The 25,231-nt window shown below is 36.0% G+C and overlaps 1 protein-coding gene across 9 annotated transcripts in view; it reads left to right on the top strand.

The window, feature by feature from the left end:
* The window catches only part of pdm3 (POU-domain protein pdm3), a 214,660-nt gene that overhangs the window by 135,029 nt on the left and 54,400 nt on the right, over positions 1 to 25,231 (top strand). Inside the window, exon 1 of one of the 9 annotated variants that reach the window (XM_074100562.1) lies at positions 22,414 to 22,678. The exons of the other annotated variants lie outside the window; for them this stretch is intronic. Coding sequence (XP_073956663.1) covers positions 22,664 to 22,678 — 15 coding nt within the window. The 5' untranslated portion in view covers positions 22,414 to 22,663. Of the gene's footprint in view, positions 1 to 22,413; positions 22,679 to 25,231 lie in introns of those variants that run through there. 9 annotated transcript variants of the gene reach the window in all.

Below are 25,231 nucleotides of genomic sequence, written 5' to 3'. Positions count from 1 at the left end.
ACATTGTAAATTTTCTATTTAATAAATAGCATTTAAAACGTCACTTCATAAACAATAAAAGATAATCCACTTATTTCTATTTTCCAATATGTACATAAAGTTAAGTTAAGTGGGCTTGTTAGGAGCTAAATATCAGGCAAGACCTCTGACCTTCATACTAGGATAACCTGTTTGTTTGTTTATACTCTTTATTGTACAAAAATGAAAAACAATAAAGTTACATAAATAAAAGTAAAGTGTGTATAACCTGTGTTATGAATCAGTGGTTTGGTATTGGAACACTTAGTTAACAAGGCAATACGAAGTTTTTAACGAAATATTTATTTGAAAGAGAAAAAATAGAAAATTTAAATTAAATAAATCAGGTGTCCAAAAATCCCCATGTAGGTAAGCTAAGCTGTAAATATCACCTTGAGTCACAGGAAAAGGGGTTACTCTTTCCCATCTCAATCTGGTCTAAACCAGATCCGCCAGCCAGTGCGGACGTGTCGTCGCCTAGATCGAGCCAAAAAGACTAATCTTTGTGTTCTTTTCTCCGCCCAAACTGTCATTGTTACTGGCATCCTCATCACAAACATTTCACTTACACACTCAATTAATTTAATTTTCTCCTTCATTGTTCCATTTAAGAAATTATCGGCGGTTTTAAATGAATTGTCATAGTTTTTTTTTTCCTTTTTTTAATGGCGATTAGTCGCTGTCGCGCATCGCTGATAATGTGCAAAAATAAAATGTTTATTTCAACATTCCGACGATACAACGTTCATATCAATTGGATCCAATTCTAGTCTTCTACTCTAATACCTCTCAAACTGGGAAAAAAATCAGTGACTCTGTTTTATTAAATGTCGTTAGTCGCCGACGACGCAGCTCACCTCTAGCCACCATTTTAACTGGCAACCCCGACACGAACCGACTAGCTAGTTGCCGGGAAATCAGTCAATAATGCACTAATTTCCCCTCCTTAATGGCTCGGTCCGGTCTACTCAGACACTATTACGACACTGCAAGTGTTCGTAATGCAATAACGGGTGCAACGTTATGGCGTTTTGTTGATGTTTACATTAAGTTATTAACTTTTGGTTCATTTTATTCATAACTTAATCAAGACTAATGTTTATTGCTAATATTACCTCCACGTTTCGACCACATTCCAGCGGCAATAGTCACGAGTTGACTGAATTGTGTACGACGTTCGTTTGGACGCGCGAGTTTTTCAAACTACCCGCACCTAATTTGCCTGTACCTACCGACACATAATCACTACGACACACAGCAGTTTTTTACTTATCTATGTCAAGTGTGGGATTTAGATTTTTTTGTAAAATGCCAACTATTGGCCGAATCACGAATACTATTTTTATCGCTATTACTTAGACATTTGACCATACTGCAGTGGCCGTGATAATGGTGAATTTCTAACATGGAAAATGAAAAATAACAAATATGGAAGAATAAAATTTCTGAGATTGATAGTAAACGGGGTCTGGTTACATGTTACCGCCCTAGAACAGTAACGCATTACCGTCCTAGCCTAGGACTCCTAGGCCGCAAATGGTTACCTCGTTACGTTTTTAATAAACCAAATAGCCTATTTCTTACAGGCTGTAATGGAGGTATAATTGACGGCGCCACTTACGAGTATTGTTTATCGTTGGCCACGCGATAACGATAACTACACTTTGGAATCTACTCATATTGAACGCTTAATAATGAGCATTACCGCCCGAGGGAAGTAAAATATTAAACCTACTCATAATTTTATTAAAACAATCACGATTAATGACTTAAATATGGGTAATTCCAAGTTAAAGGGTACTAAATAGATAGATAATGATCCTTAACCTTTTTTTCCTAAACGTTTAACGCAATGATGTTCATATCGCTTAAAATGTTGCATCTATTTTGTGGATAGTAAAATTTTTATTTTATTAATTTGTCAATTTCTAACTATACTTTTCTTTCAATGGCACCTTTACAACTTTTATATGAATCATAGTAACTTTATGTCAATCCATTCAAACGGTTCAATTGGATATTTCATTAACTACTACAAATAATGATAGTGATAGTAAACTTTTAAATAAAATATGGATTTTTATTTTTCGTAAAAAATATTCATGACTAATTTTATCCCTGATATTTTATGTCTCATCCCCTGGCATTTCTTAAAAATATTGTTTTTGTAAATAAATGAAGGGTCAAAAGTGGCTCCAAATGGTTCGGGTAAAATTACGCGCGGTGCTGCTCGCCGGTTCTGTTAGCTTGAACTTGGCTTGACACGCTACCGCGTGTTTAGATAATAACGAGTGATTTATTTCTTACGTCTTTTCAATGCAATTCGAAACGTTGATATCTGAATTATGATAGCTGCGATAGATATCACACGCGTCGACGTATGGAAGCTACGAGACTGGTGTCGAGGAAAAAGGAGATGAGTAAAAAAAAATGGAAAATGAGATTTTTGCACTCAATAGTTCAAAACATTATTGTGCACAGCAATAAGGAGAAGAGTCAATAAAATATTTTTTGACTCATCTCCTTTTTCCTTAACACCACAGACTCGGCGTACAGCCAGGAGACGCGGGTTCAATCCCGTCTGGCGCACCCGAAAGCTTCTTTATAGATCTTAGAATGAGCAAGCATTCTGCTAATAGAAACAAATACATGTAGGTAGGTAAAAAACTAAAGTGAATGACCCATTGTACGTAGTAGTGCACAAAATTGGGGATCCATATTTTGACTGCCATAATTTTATTAGTCATAATGTAATGTTTGTCATAATTATTGTTAGTCATAATTTTTTTTCCCGCTGAAACCGTACATTTTTCATAATTTTTTAAATGGTTATCCTGTAGAACTCTATAGGTTAGGTTAGGTTTGTTTTATAACAATTCTGAAAAATAAATGGTTTCAGAGAAAAAAAGAATTATGTCAAACATTACATGATGACTAACAATTTTCTACTAGTCGATATAAACCCACAAAATTGATATGGGACTTACGAGTGAGTCATTTTTAAATATATCCATCCCAGCCTATATACGTCCCACTGCTGGGCACAGGCCTCCTCTCAGAACAAGAGGGCTTGGGCCATAGTTCCCACGCGGGCCCAGTGCGGATTGGGAACTTAACACGCACCATTGAATTGCTTCGCAGGTTTGTGCAGTTTCCTCACGATGTTTTCCTTCACCGCAACTCAAGGTGCGAGCCGGGGTTAAACCCACAACCCTCTGCTTGAGAGGTGATAGGTCAAACCACTAGGCCACCACGGCTATTTTTAAATATATAACATCGATTTATCTTTACGCACACGTTACTACTACATACATCAGGTCATTAACTTAAGCTTTTCTCCTATAATTCTGGGTGAGATGTCTTGTATGTTTTTGTACAAAACAAAGTCATACGCCGTGCGGCGCCTCATTTGCTCTGTTTGCGTTTTTAGCTAATTTAACACAAGGTACAGCCAACATTACTAATGGAAATTGTAAACGCTATGATCATTAACGCCTAATTGCCATTGCTATGGGCTTTAACTCTTTCCGATGGCAAGTGCCTCATTTAGTGTCGGTTCTGACACTTGTTTTTGTATTTCAGGTCTTTAGTTCGTTCTTAACGAAGCCTGTAGCGAAAATCTGCTGTGTAGATTGATCCATATTCAACGAGTTCCGACATTTTAAACATTTATAATAATAATAATAATTCTTGCAAGAAAAACCGTTCGAGTTGCAATACATTGCGAGGTCCTAAAGCTTAGGATATGAAAGTGGTCAATCAAACGCCGTACTGTAATGCAACTTGCACGATTTTTCTTGCAAGTCTGAACTGGGCTTTACAACGCGCTCTTTTTGTTCACTCTACTGACGACCATAATTTATTCCGACACGAATGAATGTTTTTTCTTTCTTGGTGCCACTATTTGTGGTTCCGCACTCGAAGTGCCTACCAGGACCCTATTTTCTTTCATCCACAAAGTCCCTATCACAATTTGCGCCGCGGGCAAGTCCTATAATTGTACACATTTCCAAGCACCTGCGTAACGCATACAAACCAAACGAATTACAGGCATTGTACAGCACGTCTCAATGAGTTCCTTCTGGGAATAATTAAAGCAATTAAAATTTCTAAACGTAAATATCGAGCCACGCATGCGATTACTGAACGAAAACCTTGCATTACGCTTAGAAATTAAATAAGCGACATATTACTTTACACAGTAGCATTAAAAGTACATAGAAAGAAACGTAAGCCGTAATTAAAGCCGCCGTTTGTAATTAAAATAATGGCTGTCACACCTATAAGACAATTAGTAGGGAATAAATTCTATGTTTTGGTAGCCGGCTATTGTGGCTTGATTAGGGCTAATCAAAAAAACTTAATTCTCAGTAATGGTACGTAATAACCGCCATGCTTTTTAACACGGTCTCCTGATACGCCGGTAATGATGCTCTAATTACGTAGCTTTTAGTTTTCGGAATTAGGGTGGGTTATCGACGCGGTTTTTTAATGCGGACATGTGAGCGAAATCGATTTATGTTCTACTGAGTTTACCCGCGGCTTCGCGACAACTATTACAACCGGCACACTGTGGGCTGAAAATCTGCTTTCATCGAACATAGGACCATAGGAATCGAAGTTAACATTTTAAAGTTTTTTCACTTGAAATGGCTATCACTTGCCATTATTACCTATGCTAAGCTATGATCCTGGCGTGATTTGGCACGAAAACTAATGTTAAAACTAGTATAACCGGATGTAAGGATCTTTGTGTTTTTTTGCGATTCCCGAGATATCCCGTCTTTTCGTTCCAGCTCCATACATTTTTTCGTAAAAAAAAAAATAACTCGTCAGTTTTCGTGCCAAATCACGCCAGGATCATAACTTAGCATAATAATGGCAAGTGATAGCCATTTCAAGTAAAAACACTTTAAAATGTTAACTTCGATTCCTATGTCTATGAAAGCCGATTTTCAGCCCACAGTGCGGCAGGAATTAAAATTCCTCGATTTTACAAAAATCCCATAGGAACTTCCAAAGGCTTTCATTAACGTGTGTTAATTAAATAACTAAAAACCTCAGACCCCACATGTTTGTATTTATTTTTGAATACCTACCTTCTTTATTTGAAAAGATATTCGTGTGTTTTGCTAAGTCAGTAATTCTACTTTATTTCTAACTCTACACTCATCATTTGTATTTGTCAGTTGCGCTATGACATTTTTAGAAGAAAATCACACAGTGACAGCAAGACGGCCAGTATTCAATTATCGAAATAGTATGCAACCTCGCTAAAATATTTAATTGTCAAATAAATGACAAAAATTATTTCAAGTTTCTCGTACCAAGAGACAGCGATAACACCGCCATGTAGATACACTGATTTAACAACAACATTGAGGATCAATAAAAATGATCCAAATTAAAGTTTTTTGAAAATATTACAAAACAAAAGTAGCTTAATTTTGTAAGTAGAATCGAACCTTGAATTTAAATCCCCATGGGCAAAGACACCCTGTTTTACCAGCTTCGAACCAGAAAAAGGTCCACCTCGACACTTTTAAACGTATTTCCAAAACCAGCCAGTCTTAAAAACGAGAGCAGCTTAAACAAACGGGGTACATCTGTTCGATCGACACCGGTCCGCAGTAGTTTTTCAAATATGCAATTTACTGATTTAAAAAAAAAGGAACGCCTCCCTCCGTTCACCCGGTGGGTGGAGAATGGCGTAAAAAAGAAACGAAACCATGAAAAAATAGGCCCGCGTATGGTAAATAGCATTGGTGGACCCCCCACCTTAATTTTAACGTTATTTTAGTGCGTGATATTTTAAACGACTTTTAGTCGGAATATTTGGACGTGGCTTTAGATTTCGGATATTGAGGCATCGTGAAACGTAAACTGTGTACTGCGGATTAAATTGAAAACGGAATTATGAAAGTTTTTACTTTGGCTAGTATAAAGGTGTGGAGGCAGCGAGAGTTTTGTTTTTTCGGTTGCAAGTGGTTGACAATACCAAAAATAGATCCTAGTATAAGATCAGCAGTCAGTGCTTTCGGGAATCGAATAAGAAGTAAAGAAGTCAGCTTTTGTTATGGTTTGCTAAGATTTCGTCATCAGGTAAACTCTTAACTATAGCTACATAGGTACCTACTCATCAAGTGTCTATTTAATAAATAGATTTCAAATTACTCTGTCAGTTAATTATACTCGTAAAACTTTGGACTCGTATTTTTTTCTTTTCTCATTTAAAAAAAATACAAATATATACTAACCAGTTGAAGTTCCGCGTAACGTCATCATCATCATCTCAGCCGTAGCACGTCCACTATTGGACATAGGCCTCCTCCATAGACCTCCAGTAGCTTCGGTTGGCAGCGGCCTGCATCCACCGTGAACCCGCGGCTTTAACCAGGTCATCCGTCCATCTCGTTGGTGGACGTCCTACGCTGCGCTTGCCAATCCGCGGTCTCCACGCGAGAACTTTTCGGCCTCAACGGCCATCTGTTCTCCGTGCTATATGGCCTGCTTCGCCTAGCTATGTCGGTGACCCTTGTTCTTTTCTAAGTATCTCCTCATTTCTGATTCGATCCCGTAGGTAGAGAAACCCCAAGCAAGCATACGCATAAGCTAACGTCATACTTGCGACAATTTTTAGCACGTCACTGCCCCCACTCCTGAACTTTGACGTGCGTCATCTTTGCAATTTTTTGTTTGATTGACAGAAAAAAACCTGCCCAATATTTTTTGATAACTTCACTGACGGACTAAAATGTTTTTTTACCCAAGAATCAATCAAATTCCACGAGCAATCTTCATTTCATATTTTATTTCGTGTCTTTAGCACGTTATATCTTAAAACACGTTTTCAAGTTTAAACTTCGGTTTAATTTGGAAACGTTGGAAAGCTTTGAAAATTAAAAATTGTTTATACATCTGATACAGCTAAGGAGGCACTATGAAAGACCTCAAGTACTGTCTGAAAATGTTTCCAAACTTCTTTGTCTTAACATACAAAGAGAAGCCATTGACTTTATACTCCTAAGGACTTTTTGACAAAATAGCGTCAGAAAAAATAAGTAACTCTTCCTAAATATATAGGGTTTACCCGCCGCTTTGCATGGGTCATCTACGACCAGCAATTGAATTGAAAGTCCGGAAACTGCCGAGAATGAATTCCAGATTTTATCCCGATACCGGGATATAAAATAGCCTATGCGTTAGTTATATTCTAATGTTCTAGCTATCTACGTACCAAATTTCATCCAAATCCGTCCAACCGTTTTAGTGTGACGGAGTAACAAATAATAATTCCCGTGGGAATTCCCAATAATTTGTTCGTGGTCACCACTCAAAACTTTTTTCTCCCAACGCTTATCTATTCTGCGAGCGATGTGGCCCGTCCATTGCCACTTCAACTTGCATATTTCTCGAGCTATGTCGGTGACTAGTTCTTCGGCGAATTTCCGTATTTCGGATTCTATCGCGAAATGAAACTCCGAAACTCTTTCCATCGGTTCACTAATATTTCACAATCAACGTTTGGCAACCTAATTCATTTCGCAACTTTGTTGAAACTGTACATATTTCACGATGTATGACGTATTTCACGATGATCTACACGATGGCCCTGAAATAAATCCTTACATATTTGCAGTTTTAAAGTTCGCGAAATGAACGGATACCCTTTCCATCGCTCGTTATGTGACGTAGCTCTCCAAGAGGTGAAGTCGAAGACCACATCTAAGAACCATGGTAACACATTGCAACGCACAAATAACAAACTCTTAAGGTCTCTCTACCTACCCATTACACCGTATCGTACCATGACCACCGTAATAGCAGCGTGCCAGGCAAAAATATATTCTTTGTATTGAAAAGTATGAGACCTTGTCATGAATGTCCATTCTTTTAAAACCAAATTGGTGCTGGTGACTTTATGACCACCGTAATAGCAGGTGCCTGAGCCATGATATATTGTATGTATTGAAAATTGAGACCTTGTCATGAATGTCCATTCTTTTAAAACCAAATTTAAGAATTTCTTTATGATCACCAGAAAACCAGGAACCTGAGGCATGATACAAGTTGTATTTAATTATAATTTAAACACTTACAATATTGGAGCGTCTCTCGGTTTGTTTTGCTATTTTTGGAGTAAATGTAATATTTTTGTGACCTGTATTACTCTGTTAGTTTTAATGCACAAATTGAGCTTTCTTATTCCTTAAGCCTGTTCATTGCTCTTATTCGTATCGTTTTAACTCAAATTTCTATCAACATTGTTTTGGTTTTATTTCTTCTTCTCTTTTAAAATATGGCTTTTCTGTCCTAATTAATAGGACAATTTCGCCAGTGTCGAGGTAAACTCTCTTTGAGAGGCACGTTGTACGGTGATTGTAGTTTTTGCAACTTGATAGTAAAATTCCAAAAGAAACCACGTGGAGACCACTTGCGCATTAAAAAATGTTAGACACGAGAGCAATATGGAATTTTGAGATCACTGTTCACTGTTAAGGTTAATCGCCGTATAAAACACTATCAAAATTATACTTCAACTAGCCAAAGAAACAGAACTAGCAAAATTAGATATTGTCTACATCCGCCATCTTCGAATGCTACAAATCGAATCCTCTGGTTTTATTTCGCGTGTTGTCTGCTGATGTCATAATTGTAATTTTCATATGTCAATGTCAATTATTCTTATCTTTTTCATTACATGTACTGTTGCCATGATAATGTGGGCTATACAGCCAACTTATATTTTATTCTCTTAGCTATTTTGTATTTGTTTTGTGTGACTTTCCGTAATTTCACTCTTCTGTGGTCCGGCGGAAGAACAGTGCTGGTTTTCAACCAGCGATATGCTGAGCCGGGACCTTTTTATAGCGGCAACACTTCTTATTGTTATTCTTCCTAACCTGTGTAATGTGACTGTCTAAACTATTTTCTTTCTTTCTATGAATGCGCTAGACATTCCTTTCCTGACACGTTCTTATTACGTTCATGCATGATACGTTGTAGTGGGTAGAGACCTTTACAAATAATGTGAAAAAGTATTTAAACCATCAACAGATGCAAAAAACGCGTTCAAACGTCAAAAGAACCACTCATTAAAATTTTAATGGCGCGCCAGTACACGCAAATTGCATCCCCAATTCAAATCGAACAAAGCATTCGATTATTCGATATTAGAACGATTATTAAAGAACAATCGATTGCGTAAGTGCCCACGCGCCGGTCAAAGGGGTGAGTGACGTCACCACCACGGGTGGCCTTGTGCAGTAAATTTGTAAATAGGCACATTATTAAACTCTCGAAGAGTTTTCAAGGCAAAAACAGGAGGGCTACTACAAAATTCGAAAATCGAAGTGCGTATCATACCGTCCCTTTCACTCTCGTATTAAATAATATAGGCGTCAGCGGAACGGCAAGATACGAAGTTAGAATTTTGCACTTCGTAGTATAGGACCAGTTCCCAGTTGCGTTGTGTAATGTTATGTGTATAAGTAGGTATTTAATTATATACAACCGAACAATGTCGCTCCCAACGCCAACGCGCACCATACTTGCAACTTTCCTACAGGTACATTTTGTTAAAAAAAATGACATTCGAATTCAAATAATAATTTTAAAGTGAAAAAAAGGTTCTTATTAAGTGAACCGTGAATATAATAAGTAGTAGTAGTAAATAAAGAAAAAAAAAACGGCGACATTATACTCTAGTACTTACTTATTACTAAATAAAATAATTAATGCGGAACTTTTTTAATCATCCAAAATATTATAAAAGATTAGAAGATTAAGATATTTTTTTCGTTAAGGTATTTTAAACATAGGGTTATCTTCCAAACTATACTCTTTTAAGAGTCCCCCTCAAGCTCGGGTCCCCATAAACGTAGTTTCATTCTAATTTACAAGCAGCACTACGGATCAAAACGCAAATTTGCATACTTTATAATGAGATGAGAGCAGCCATTACGATGTTTATAATTAGTTTTGGTTAAAATAAAAATAACGGAAAAAAACAATAACGAATTTCCATTTCTCGTACCAAGCCTAAAATTAATGTTACGTGTTATGTGTGTTTTGTGTTGTGTGTTATTCTGTTATATTGAATATGACCGAAAACTAATTACATATAAACATCGTATAATAGCTGCAGTTCTCTCGTTGCAAAGTTGCATCTTGATCCGTAGTACTGCTTGTAAATTAGAACGAAACTACGTTTGTATGAGATTGAGGACGCGAGCTTGAGGGATGTTCAGCTGCTACGGCACCTTAAATTATGTTTTTTTTTAGTGCAACCACATCTGCTGAATTTTTATGGAAGCCTCGGTGCGCGAGTCTGACTCGCACATAACTGGTTTTTAGTTTTCTTTTGAAATACTGATAGTAATGTTAGGTACTGTTCCTGTTAATTAGAATTAAAATATATGTCGTAATAAAATAATTTACTTGCTATAAATAAGAAGCCCTTATTCTATGGTTTTTAAAATATTGCAATTAAAATTAGTACAATACACAAACACTGTTATTACTAAGAACATAAAGATTATTATCGTTTAAATTATACGAATGTTGACTTTGCTTAACGAGCGGCGATAATTTTAATTATAATATATAATATATGCAGGAAAGGCGTCATTTCAATTTTTTACTAATTTATTGCCTTGTATTATTTTATGAGGAGACGTAATTATATATTGTGGGAAGATTAGCTACGATTTATTATCATTACCAGACTTCGTTAATATGGTATGGGTGATGTGATGATCGAAATGATAATAAACCTAATACATTTTATTTAGAAATTTGCTTTTAATACCAGTTTTTTTTATCATTATTCATTGTCATTCTATACAAATCATCATCATCATATCAGCCGTAGGACGTCCACTGATTCTAAAAGCGAAATTTAAATAGTGCAGAACCAGTCACTTAGTTAGGAGCTTCGGTCGATAAATGAGGCGGGGATCTTGCGGGATACTTGTGGTATATAATTTGCTTTACCTTTATGCGGTTTACAATAACAATAAGTCACACATAATATGTATGAATACGTATGACACAACTGTTTTTTTTTGCCAGATAGCATCCCTGTACTAGGCACATAGAGTCAGGGGACGATTTAATTTAATTTAATCTAATGAAATTTAATGTAAAGCCCAGTACGTGTTTTAAAGTTGCAGACAATAAGTCAATTATAAAATTGCATAAAAATATAAGCGAATTCGTCTTAAGAAACTGAAGCTATCATGCATGTAAAGAGCAAAATAAAACTCATTACCAAACCACTCGTAGAAAATTACAAATACCGGCATAATGTAATCATTGTGAAGGAGCCCCGGTAGGGGGCGCCAAACGACAGATGGGGGCCGATTAATTTAATATAAATTCAATAATAACACCCATTTATTGCGTAATTTCCTTTCATTTATTGCTCAGTAACGCGATTACGAGTTAGGTGTGTATGTCTTATTCGACACGAGTTTAACTCGTAATGGAAAGCTCTCGGCCTTTGATTTGAAAGCTGTGCAGAACAATTGTTTTGTAATTCTGAGACTCACTCATATTAAATATATTATCATTCATTCATTCATTCGAGTCTTAAATCGAGTTTAGCCCAACTGTTTCGGGCTAATCCGTAGCCCGAAATATGTCGTTCTAAACTCGATTTAAGACGTGAGTTATTCGGGTCAATATATTTAATATAACAATTGTTTTGTGTTAATATATTTGTTGATTTGTTTTGTTAAATTAAGATGATAAGTTCCTAAAGGGATAAGTTCGCCTTTTTTCATTACCTATCTTTATATTTGTTAATTTTATATCTGAGTATTTTATACGGTAAAGTGTTAACATACATACTTACAAGGTTTTTTTTAATACTAGTTATTTATTGATTTTTCCCATATTTTAATCAACGTTCGAAGTTTAAATCAAAAATTTCAATAAACACGTTGTAAAAATAATCAACTGAAGCAATAGTTGCCTCGAATGCACTAATGCGATTTCTGTACTTTTTTTATTTATTAATTATATTTTTTCTCTAATTTAAGATCAAAGCTTAAAAATGTATGAAAAAAGTCTAAAAGTCGAATTAAAAACAAAACGATGCAAGGTTGTTTGCTAACTGTACCACTTTTTACTGTGACCGTACTTGATAGCGACGGCAAGTAGAATTATGTCTAGCGGTCACTTACGGAAGTGTACCTACATTTTACTGCCTATACTTGCATTGATATCCAAACTACAAATCGTTTAGTTCATTTACACACCCGCGTCAATTGTCAAGTCAAAACCATAAACCATTGAAGAATTCCCATCCTGCCGCAATGGTCCTGGACGGGTCACCAGAATTTCATTACCAGATTATTTTGTCACAGAACTTACAATTAAGCATTTGTATTAAAATATCAGCTTAATATCAGGGATACCAGGAAGTAGTTGCAAATTTTGAAACCACACCTTAGGTACACTACACACGAACGAACTTGCTAGTTAAATAAAAAAAATGTTAAAAGAGATTCATTTAGAGTTAAGAGAATTACAAATCCTTGGCTATATCATCAAAGATTTTATCTTAACTGTACAAAATAGATCTAAATCAACAAGTTGTTATAGCTAAGTTCTCTGACGATCTACTTTGTTTATAAATTAAAACCCCATCGAAACTTGAACACTGCAGTGTTATTTTAAACTAAATGTTAGTCAAAAGTTCTTGAATGGCAAATTATTATTGGTTCAATAAATAGTTTAGTGTGGAATAATTATGCGCAATTTCGTTTCGACGAGAGCGCCGATAGAATTTCATTAATAGTAGTCTCAACAGATCGCTCTGTCTTTATCTGTTTGCTTCCGTTTAACTGAGAGAAAACACTCCTTGTCATCTGCCGTTTTTATAAAGTATGCAATCAACTTTAATTTCCTTATTTTTAAACGCTGGTTAAGCTTCTATATTGTATAATTTTATTTAAGTGGTTTTTTTCCTAAGGGCTACGAATTAGCCCGAAACATGTCGAGCTAACCTTGATTTAAGACTTGAGTCATACGGATTTATATCATTAAATAATGCTAGGTACCGTACTTGACCAAAAGTCTTCTGACCTTATCCGACCACGACATTGGAGGAATCAGCGCACCAGTCGATGGGGCCTTTAGTATCCCAAAAGTTTAATCAAATTGAAATATAAGAATAAGGTTTAATTGAGAAGCGAAATATGGCTAGATGGTATTAGTATTTTTTTTAGTCGATGGATTTTTTAATTGTATTATTATTATTTTGTATTTAAAACCTCTATTTAGCTCATTCAGCCCGAAGCACATCCTGTGTTCCTCTTAGTTCCGACTCATGAATTGCTTACATAGATTTATAAGGAAACTTTGTATTTAAGTATCGAGTTATTTTGTTAAATAAAATTTTGAATGAATTATCATTTTCATTACCAATATTGAGAGGTCTGTTTGACGTCACAGTTTTAATAATAATAATAATACATTTATTCCAGACCACGGATCCATATTATTGTTAGTATAGTTTGTGCAAACTTAAAACTAGTGTTAGTGGTGGTTTTTTTTTTATTCGACTGGATGGAAAACGAGCAAGTGGGTCTAATGCTGGTAAGAGAGGTTTCTTGCTATGGGCTCATTTAGTTATTTAATCATCCACAAACGTGACACAAATCTCAAAATTGACAATCGGACCTCATGATACTCCGACTAGTGTGTCATAGAAACCCCTCATTAGACACGTTAACCCGTTAATCGAAACCTGAAAACGAAGGGCGTGTATTCTCAAACTCAATCGAGCGACGCCTAAACGCGCGAAAAGTGATTTGTCACGCGGTCTCTACAGATGTACAAATATGTATCAGTTCAATTAATTTTTCTCGTCCATTTCGCCCGTTTCGAGTAGGGTGGGCAAAAAAAGTATTTTCAAGTAATAAATGGAGTTATGTTGCTTATTATGTTTGTTGTTTATATGGCTGTACTACTTTTTTGACTTTGTATATTGAGTATACTTACAACTATTACAGAAATCGTAGATTGAACAATAAGTGCATAATATAAAACGCGCTATTTTAGCCAAGTGTATAATGGGTTTTATGAACACAGTTTTTTTTACACTTAAATGCGAGGAAATGATACAGCATAATGCAATTAAATGTTAATTTATTACCTTTTATTTTTTTATTCTATTCGATTTCTAGAATGTTTTATTAGAAAATCTTATGATGTTACTAATTTATTAAGATAAACCACAATATACAATGTTTATAATTTTTCCGTTCCACCTAGATTCCACCGCATACCACACTATTACACAAACCCATAGTAATATTTTAAATGCGAAAATGTGTGTGTTTGTATGTTTGTCCGTCTTTCACGTCGAAACGGAGCGACGGACCGACGTGCTTTTTGCATATAGATAGTTTATAGGCCAGAAAGTGACATAGGCTACTTTTTTATCCCGGAAAAATGCACAGTTCCCAAGGGTACAGCGAGCGATAACCGAATTCCACGTGGGCGAAGCCGCGGGCAAAAGCTAGTCATTTATAAACCTGCAGCCAAAACCTATTCCAGCAATACTCATCCTATAAACTATCATATTGTTACAAAAACAACGCAATAAACAGTTAAATCACTAACACGAAAGGATTTAACCCCTCCGCTGCCGTCAGTACAGCGGCCGCGACGTGAGTCCTTCTGCATAATACATCGACGCACGCTTGCTGTACGGACTTTAATTATATATCTGGTACAATTTCGCCTTTTTTCGAGTATTTTTCACATTTTGTTCCCCCGTCCCCCACAACCCACCCCACTGCCGAACGGCCGCAGAAAAAAAACTCTTTAAAATGCGTATGTGTGGACACTGCGTTGTTGTGACAATGATGTTGGACTGGACACGGGACTTTTTGGGGATAGTTTGGATTTTGTTTCGAATTGTTTATAAATAATTTGTTCCTAGATGGAGTTTCAACTAAAGATCATAATATTATTAAAACCGATTTATTTTTTGAATTTAAGCACACATCACTTGGCTAAACAATATCGTGCGAAAACTAATTACAACATAATGTGTCCAACGAATCCACTTGTATACTTGACTAAACAACATACATATATTTAAAAAAAAACATACTTTTATTTTATTAACTAAAAATGACTTTCCTGCTTATCATCATGTGGTGCGTAACGTGAACTATGGATGGATGAAGAAAAAATAAACATTGTTCTACTAATTTAAGAAGCTTCTATTACTGAACTAAAATAAAAAATTCTACGAACAATAAGTTACTTAATAGGGCTTAATTTTCCGTCACTAATTGGCACCGTTAAAAACACAGTAATTTCATGGAAAAAATATCCACTGTTTTTGTTTACTCGCCAATCTTAATCTTTTTACTTTCTTTAGCACTTTCACCAAATTCGTAGTGTTAGCGTGGTCAAAGTTTAATTTACATTAACATTTTCTCGTGTAAACCAGGAGCATTTGACTGGTTAAACGATGCCCTGTATCGAATAAGCTCGGCATTGTCGTGACAACGCTACAAGTAACCCTTCAAAAAATAAATTCCAATTTTTAACAACTCTTTAAACTCGCATTAATTGTTTGCTCTCCGCGACGAAAGACAATTAAAGTTTCGCGAATAATAAATGAGTCGTCGTATAAAAATACTTAAGCATTTGAATGCAATTAAGCCTGCCGAACGGCTCGGGATAAGCCCCGCTCAACTTTCCCTGTAACAGGCTGTTATTTCACGATCTAAAATCGGTTCTCAACCCGTTAATGACGCGAGTACAAGTGCAGATCGGCGGCTCCGTTCGGCCGCGGACCAATCTATTTAATAACCCCGGTGACACCCCGCCCGGCGGCCATCGCCAATTTCCACCCGCCCCCCCGGCCCCTAGCACCCGCCCTGAAAAAAATCCCGAGCGTTTTAAAATTAATGAGTAAAAATCTACACACACACCCGTCCGCACAATGTGACACGTGTGTGTAGCCGCGCGGCATAATGACGTGACTTTATGAACCAATAATGACACTTTTACCGCACGCGGCCGGCCGCTTGAAGCCGCGTTTTCCATTACCAAACTATCCTGGAAAAATGGAGTACAAATTGAAATTTCGACGTCCGCGCTAATTCCACGAGGCGACGCCGCGGCGCGAAACGAACGCTGTTAGATAACATTTCCAGGGGGTGTCACCCCTACGCAACGCCGTTTTTATTTTGGCCGGCCCTTGCCCCCTTCCCCCCTTTCGCTCGTCCAACTTCATCTGAATAATTACTGATTTTTTTTTTCGTGTACTGCTGATTATCCCGAGTGTTACTTGTTGACGATAATTTTTCACTGTTCATTAGGCGGTTGACGGTTGCTATGCACGTTTAGAAATTCGCGTTTATTCGGTTTTCGTATAACTTGACTATACGTCTACTTTGTTTTTCTATCAAACACTAACCTTTCATACATAAAGTACTATAACAATCCTGCTCGCTCTAAGCCAATATTAAATGTATATTAAATGATATTGACCCGGATAACTCACGTCTTAAAACGAGTAATCGAGCAACCTCCTCCTCCTAAGAAAACCTAAAAATAAGGGCAACGGAATACTACGGATTATCCCGAAACATGTCGAGCTAAACTCGATTTAAGACGTGAGTTATCCGGATCAATATCATTTAATATATATGAGTGAGTCTCACGGTAGTTTCATGTTCAAGATTAAGGGGCTGTTTCACCATCCATTTATTAGTGCTAACTGACGGTTAAATGTGATGCCGTCTCTGTTTGTTTTGTTCGAATAGACGGAGACGGCATCACATTTAACCGTCAGTTAACACTAATTAATGGATGGTGAAACAGCCCCTATGAATGTACTTATATGTACGCGTATTGTTACAAAACTACAGCTGAAATAACTGCAACTACAATCTCATCGTCTGAACTCCTACTTACAAATAAAATCTTATCTTACCTACTCCTAAAAAGCTTAAGAAAGTTTCTTCTACGAATCGAGAACAAACAGTCGTATTATACAAATATCTACCCGGACCGGAGATCGGACCCCGAACCTCGAGCTTCATAGTCCGGTTCTCTATCTAACGACTTGGCTATGCGGTCGTCAACGTAAATTTATCTGTACTACGAATATGCAAGAGTCTATTTTTATATTTATTAACTTCGTTACCAAAATTTTTTATGTACTTTTAGCGGCATTTAGTTTCAAAAATTGCCCGTATTTTAGGTCTCTGATTTATTTTATTCGTGACTACATTTGTAATTTTAATAATATTGTTAATTAATTAAAACTTTAAATTATGCCCTTATTTTAGGGCCTCGTGACTATATTTGATTAATGTATACGTTCACTTGGGCCGAAAGAAGTACAATTTGTAGTCCTAAAAGCACGTGTTTTGCAATACAATGTCAACTTAAAAATATTTTCTAAGTGTGGACAATTGTATTGTAGAATGAATCAGGGTTGCCACGCTATTGCAAAACAGCGTCCAGGACGTTGGCTCTTAAGCTTCTTTTATAAATAAGTCTTATGACTTCGGAACCATGCTCATTTACACATTTATATTACTCTTAAAAAGTATACTATACATACTTAAGGAATGCTCCAAACTTTCAAAGTTTTTAATTAGGTATGTTTGTGAATAAAATAAGGTTTACTGTCGTAATGTCCTACTTCTGGGCAAACCCTCTCCCTTGGATTTCCGATAAGAAAAAAAATGGTTTCCTGAATTTTTAATTTAATGCGCGAATTAAATTTGTAATTTTACAATAAGCTTTTAGAAGAAAAATATTGTGAGGAATCTCATATACACTACACTACTAATCGTGTATGTAAAGTTGCTAACAAGCACAGAGCTTGCGTGGTAAATTGGCCAAGCCCTCTTGTTCTGTGAGCAGGCAACCCTGCAATGGGACGTATATCGTAATGGTCGCAGTTGAGATAGGATAATTTCGTTCTACTTCTTCGGCCTGCACAAGCGATTCGCAGCTAAGGAATGGAATTCGCTTCAGACACTTGTTTATCTGTTCTGACAGATTCAACCTAGGTCTCTTAAAGATTGAATAGGCTCATATTAAATGAGATTGTACCAGTTAACTCACGTCTTAAATCGAGTATAGCTCTAATTAGCAGGCTAATTCGTAGCCTTCCTCTTAGAGGCAACGCGACTCGACGGCTGCTGCAACATGCGCGTGACTCCTTAGAGGAAGGGCTGCGAATTATCCCGAAACATGTCGAGCTAAATGTAAATTTACCACGAGCTTTACGGTGAAGGAAAACATCGTGAGGAAACCTGCACAAACCTGCAAAGCAATTCAATGGTGTGTGTGTGAAGTTCCCAATCCGCACTGGGCCCGCGTGCTCAGCAGTGGGACGTGTATGGGCTGGGATGATGATGATGATGATGATATCAGGCTGAGTTCGATTTTAAACGTGAGTTATCCAGTAGGTACATATCATTGAATATGAGCGAGTCTCACGGTAGTTTCATGTTCAAAACTGAATAGGCCACATGTAAATAAGTAAATCTAAAAAACATTTATTTATTACATATCACATTACAAATATAGCTCGAATCTACATACCATATCATATACATATTTTAAATTGCCATAAATAATAGGTGTCAAGTTACAAAATTAAAATGAAATTAAACAAGATTAAATTAATTAAGTAATAAAATTATGTATTAATAAATAACACTAAAAAAACAATTAAACAATAAATAAATCTAAATATTAAAAATCTAAAAATAATAATATAATAAAGTAAAATAAAAACCTACTCAAAACCCGTCCGCATCGTACTTGGCCCAAATGTACCCATCACCCCAGCGGCATTGCCCCGTTGTATGGCCAACGAGACCCGCTGCACCAAGTACGACCCGGAACGGGGGTCACCTAATTAAATTAATAAGTAAATTACATAATTGACCTCATCATATAAGGCAAGATGACTTTTGTTTGGATTTTGTTCGATTGACATCGCCAATTGGTTATCAGTTCATTGTAAAAAAATCATACTGAAAAGCCAACAGGTGGAAAATGTAAGTACAATGCGCTTTTGAATAAGTGTGAACAACACAAACCCCTACTTTGTCACTTCAAAGTTCAATATCTCAAAAACGGCTGAACCGATTTTAATAAAACATGTCTAAGAACCATCGCTAGATAACCAGCTTTCAACTAAAAAAAAACAGCATTCAAATCGGTCCACCCACACACACACAGACACACATAGCGGTCAAACTTATAACACCCCTCTTTTTGCGTCGGGAGTTAAATAGAGGGGTATTATAAGTTTGACCGATTTGTGTCTCTGTCTGTCTATGGCACCGTAGCTCTTAAACGGGTAGACCGCTTTTTATTTGAAATCAGATTTTCTAGCGATGGTTCTTAGACTTGTTTCATCAAAATCGGTTCAGCAATTTTGAGATTGAACTTTGAAGTGTCAAAGTCGGGGGTTTCTAACTTTTTGCATGAAACTACCGTGAGACTCGCTCATATTAAATGATATATGATATTGTAACGGATAACTCACGACTTAAATCGTCATGTCGAGCTAAACTCGATTTAAGAAGTGAGTTATTCGTTAATGACATTCTCATTGTGGTCAATATACGTCCCACTTCAGGGCACAGGCCTGCTCTTGGAGTGACCTGTGAGCTTGAGCCGTAATTCTCACGCGGGTCGAATGCGAATTGGGAACTTCACACACATCATTGAACTTTGTCACACGCGTGTGCTGGTTTCTTTGCGATGTTTTCCTTCATCGTAAAGTTCGTACTAAATTTAAATTTAATTTATAACATGATTTAATTTGGTATGGAGACTCTCCGAGAGAGTATGTGACCTTAAGAAGGACACAGGATAGGTTTTATCCCTGAATATTGTATAGTATTGTATTGTATTGCACTCTTTATTGTACCTACATGAAAAATAACTATAAAATAACCTAAAAACATTAAAATAACCATGTGTGGTGTCGGGTTAGAATTACACCTCTCCATTTCTTCATTTCTTCCGTGGATGTCGTAAGAGGCAACAAAGGATATATATATTTAGGTTACCTTACCTTCTTACCTTAATATACTTAGGCAACCTAAAATTGCTAAAAGTGGCTCCGAAGCGGCAACGTTTCGTGTGCTTTGCCTACCCATATTGCATAAACGAAGCTGTTATAATGTCGCGGGTTTGCAAAGTAATTGTTTCAGTTAATTAACATAGAATCATATAATATAATCATACATTACATGTTAAATAAAACTTTACTTAGCATGTTAAATATTTACAAAACCATCCAAAAGTATTAAATAAAAAATTGTATTGAAATAAGGAGTACAGGTAAGTACTTAATTGATTTATCTGAGAGTGGTAGTTACGCATGCAGGCTAGAACAAAAATCTTCATCGGACCCGTCGAAATAAGCTACCTAGGATATTCTAATCAACCCTTCCATCATAAACATTCCGCTTTTTACGGGAAGTGACTACCTATCATGTATTTATTATCATGTGTTATTGTCATGTTTATGTATTTTATCACGTGTATATTCATGTACTTTTTTTTGGTTTATTTGTGTGTAATTATGTAAATTTTATTGTATTTGTGTGTTCCTTATTTGTGAATAAATGTCTTCTTTCTTTCTTTCTTTCTATCACATGGTCACAAAACATTTTATAGAACATGAATATCCTTTAAAATAATTTATTCACATATAACAATCACAGTACCACTAGAATTTTGATGTTGCTCGGGACTCGCTCTTAGTTTGCCTGATGATTCCAATGAGAAAGAAAATGAAAACTGATGTTTTGTTTCGAGTTCTGAAATACATTAGCAAACTTGTTAACGAGTTTAAAAAACTGTTTATTGCGAAAAAGAAAGTTACAAATATTACTTAACTATTCATTACCCGCGACTCCGTCCGCGTAAACCATTGCTATCCCGCGAGAACTGTGCAATTTCCGGGATAAAGACTAACTTTTGTCCTTCCCCAGGATCCAAACTATCTGTATACCGAACTTCATCTAAATCGGTTCAGCGGTTTGAACGTAATGAAGTAACAAACAAAGAGACTTACCTACAAAGTTTCGCATTTATAATATTATAGTGGGAACTTATTATTTAAGATTTTTTTTTAATTAATGAGTGCGAAGATTATGATTGTTAATTTATCTCAAAAATAAATGTTCATGATAAAAACTAAGGATGACAATAATTTTAAATTTATATACCTACGGATTAAAGTGATAAGCTGAGATGGTGTCGCGATCTCCAAGGATTAGCCATTGATTTCGATTATGCAGGACATTCCAATACACTGGATTAGCGGACTAGCATTAATTAACTGACCAATGGGCAATCAAGGCGTCAATGGCATTAACTGTTTAATTATTAATCATTAGCCCGTCAAGACTTGAAAATTCACGAGTCACAAGAGCCGAGTCAGAAAGAGTAAGCGATACCAATTTCGTAAACATGAAATACAAGTTTTGAGTTTGATTAGGTACACGTTTGAAAATGTAAATGATCCATTTGTGTGTTGCATCAGCGGTTAGAGGGAAATGATGCGAATTATTTGACTTTAATCACATAAGGCAGCTTGAAGAGTTTTCTGAACACTAAATATGTAGAATAGGATTGCAATACCAATAAATAAACGGAAAATAAAAATGAATCGAAGAAATATGTACGCGCATTACAGAATTATTATTTCATGTGTTTGTAATTGTGACATACCTATTTGAAAAAAAATATGCAAGAGTAAAAAAAAACGGATTTAATAATGTCATAGTCTCTTAGGCGTAATCTCTGTCTTGCACAGATGTAGCTATCGTAAGGTCGCGGGTGAGCAAAGTAATTGTTTTTAGTTCATTAAAAAAAACTCATCTCTTTTTCGTCATTAGTGTGCTCGTGCGAAAGCGTGGCCGGCGGCCAATATTAAATAATTGTGTCAAACATAAAATTCAAAAAACAATTTATCGCAAATCACAAAACACAAACTTATAAAATTTTGTAGATCACATCGCAAACAAATACGAGTAAGCGTCGAAAATTTCAAAAAAACACGAAACCATAAACACGAAAGTCTGACGTTACCCCGGCTTCGTCGATATTCGGATCATAATTAAAAACTAAATTAAAACTTATTATTATGCTCATTCGGCAAGTGACAAGGTGGCCGATGGCGATCGCTTGGCGCTTGGCAAGGATTCGGTGGGGCCACCCACCACCCTCAGCCCGCTTTTTTTCCCGCCACCACTGAAGGGGTTGATTTTTTAAACTGATGACGCGCTTCCATTCCGCTCTGTACAACTTCGGAGCGCGGATGTATGTACCGGCTGATAGATAAAAAGTAAAAAAAAAATGAACGCTTTGTCGATAGTGCCCGGTCCTTTTTCGCGGCGGTATCTGTGGTACTCGTGTAAAGAGTAGGAAATAAAAAAGTTGGTTGAACAATACAACTTTTTGAGCGCGTGATAAACACAGCCGGAAGTGTTAGACGTTTCGCTGCAACGGCAGAAGTTTGACGAACTTGTAAGGAACTTAGCGCCGCTGTTTTGTTGAGGCATGCGGTGAAGTGCGGTCAAGTTTTTCGCGTGAAAAAATTTGCGCCGTGGACGCGGGGAGGATGACATTGTCTTTTGTAAGTACTTTTAAACACACAGCCTTTGAAAAATAATTTAGTGACATATGAAAAAAAATTGAAAACAATAGTATTGTCGCAAAATGCAGAGGCAGATGACGGGTTAAGTTCTTTTTGTGAATAACTGTATCGTGATGACAACAAAGTTAATGTGAGGAATATTATTTTATTTTGTGCTAAACTGGACCAAGTTCATTTATTTTTACTTTTACTACTTATTATTTACAATCGCATAAATTACATAGGAAAATTATAACTTTCAGAAACATTTTAACTTCAAAGTATTTGGCTGTCTAGTTTAACTTTGAACAAAAGCTTTAAATGTATGTTTAAGATATTTGATATTTAGTGCATACCTAATTAATGCATAAACTACATAAAAACGTGATTTATTAGAAGCAAAATCACATAATGTTATCTCGCGACGGGCTTAAAACATACAAACTAAATTTAAGGAAAAATAAAATTATTTGAGCGTAATCTAAACTTTATTTTCGCTCTACGTTGATTATTGAGATCGCTTTTAAGCGATAAGACCGCCTATTGTCTACCCTGAATGTATGTGTAATATATGGATTTTTTTGTACTGATTTGTGGTGTGCAATAATGAATATTTGTATTGTATTGTATTCTGCATCTCGGCTTCATTTTATTTTAACACATAATAAACATAATTATCTAAAATCCAACTGCACTTTATAATAATAGAATTAAGATGAATAAGTTTTATGATCAGTACATTCTATCATACATAATGTCGTAGGTTCTTTGAAATTTGGCCAATTTTCAATCAAAAAGATCTAATTTTTTTTACTTTAAGTACGAGTAGGTAAGTACCTATATTACCTGCTGCCCATTACCCGCGATTTCGCATGCGAAAACCATTGAAGAAAGAAAGAATAAATTGATTTACCAAAATTAGGTCTAGTATTTCAATTAAAATCCTGAGATTTGGTAAAAAGTCCCGTGGGGATACCAATTACATCGTAGATTTCATTAACTTTACAAAATTCTACCTGCCAAATTTAATGCCCCTAATCCAGAAAAAAGGGGGAAAAAGTAGTTTGTGTCAGTCCAAATGTCCAGCTATCTACTTACCAAATTTGATAGAAATCTCTCCGGCTGTTTTAGCTTGAAAATTAGTATTTAGTAGATTCTTAATTAGAATTTTAAATAATGGAAAACTATTAATAACCCTGAAACGATTCGATCTTTTTTTCAACCTAATGATTGCGAAACTAATTAAAACTCAAAATCCAACATAAAAGAACACAATCAGCAATTAAAATTAAATAAATCCTTACATTTGTTGGCTACAGAATAGTAGCCCTATTCCGAAACCCTTATTAGGGTTCATCTAATGTAAAATAGGGGTGCAAAATGCCCCCTTTTCACCCTCCCTTGAGTAGTGATAGAATAGCGCCCTAAACACAATGGGTGTAAAGTCAAATCGCCCTGCACTTGTCTCCCTTTGACTTTGGTGGCTCATTTAAAATTGTTGATTAGTTAAAATAGGTTACGAATCTTTCCATGACCGTGAAGTCTGTAGACACGAAACTAACATAAATAAGTAATGCTATACGTGATAGAAAGTTTGTTTATCGAAAATACAAACTGAAACATAGATGCACGGAAAAACCAGAAAAAGAGACCAGCGCTGTGAATCGAACCCAGGTCCTCAGTATTCCGTGCTGCGTGCTATACCTCTACACCACTACTGTACAGGAGTAGTACAGACACAAATTTCTCCTATACACCACATATTTCAGCTTGTTTGTTTTCTTATTTAGCCACTTAAGCAGCGACACTAGCGACATCTATGTTGTAGCCCTCATCGAGAAACTTTCAACACTCCATTGGAACTAACCGCTCACCCGGACAAAAGATGTCGCTATTAACCAATCTTATATAGCTACCACCATTTTACCCGTTAACCTGTCGCCAAATAGCAGAGTTCATAATTCTATACTCGATTCGATTTGTAGCATTCGAACATGGCGTATGTAGACAATATCTAATTTTGCTATTTCTGTTTCTTTGGCTAGTTGAAGTATAATTTTGATAGTGTTTTATGCGGCGATTAACCTTAACAGTGAACAGAGATCACAAAATTCTATATTGCTCTCGTGGTTTCTTTAATTTTACTATCAAGTTGCAAAAACTACAATCACCGTACAACGTCCCTCTCAAAGAGAGTTTACCTTGACACTGGCGAAATTGTCCTATTAATTAGGACAGAAAAGCCATATCTTAAAAGAGAAGAAGATACTGTGTAATTTGACTTTGTTTTTGAAGTGACATACGTACATCAGATAGATACAATGTACAGTAAAGAATAAGAAATTTAAACATTGATTAGCCAGTTATACAACATACTCCCCCGTAATCAACATTATAAACATAAACCCTATTCCTTTTATACAATTCTGATGCTTGATACGAGCCAATGGCTTAGTTAGTACATCAAGCCCACATCTCCAAAGTAATTGATATATACGACTTAACAATTGTTAGATAATAAAATCTCGTATATAATGAAATCTTGTGTCTATA

Source organism: Choristoneura fumiferana, chromosome 17, assembly GCF_025370935.1.
Source record: "Choristoneura fumiferana chromosome 17, NRCan_CFum_1, whole genome shotgun sequence".
In the NCBI taxonomy this organism is placed as follows: Eukaryota; Metazoa; Arthropoda; class Insecta; order Lepidoptera; family Tortricidae; genus Choristoneura; species Choristoneura fumiferana.
Note: the sequence above shows the minus strand (reverse complement) of the source record. Positions and strands in the feature narration are given on the sequence as shown.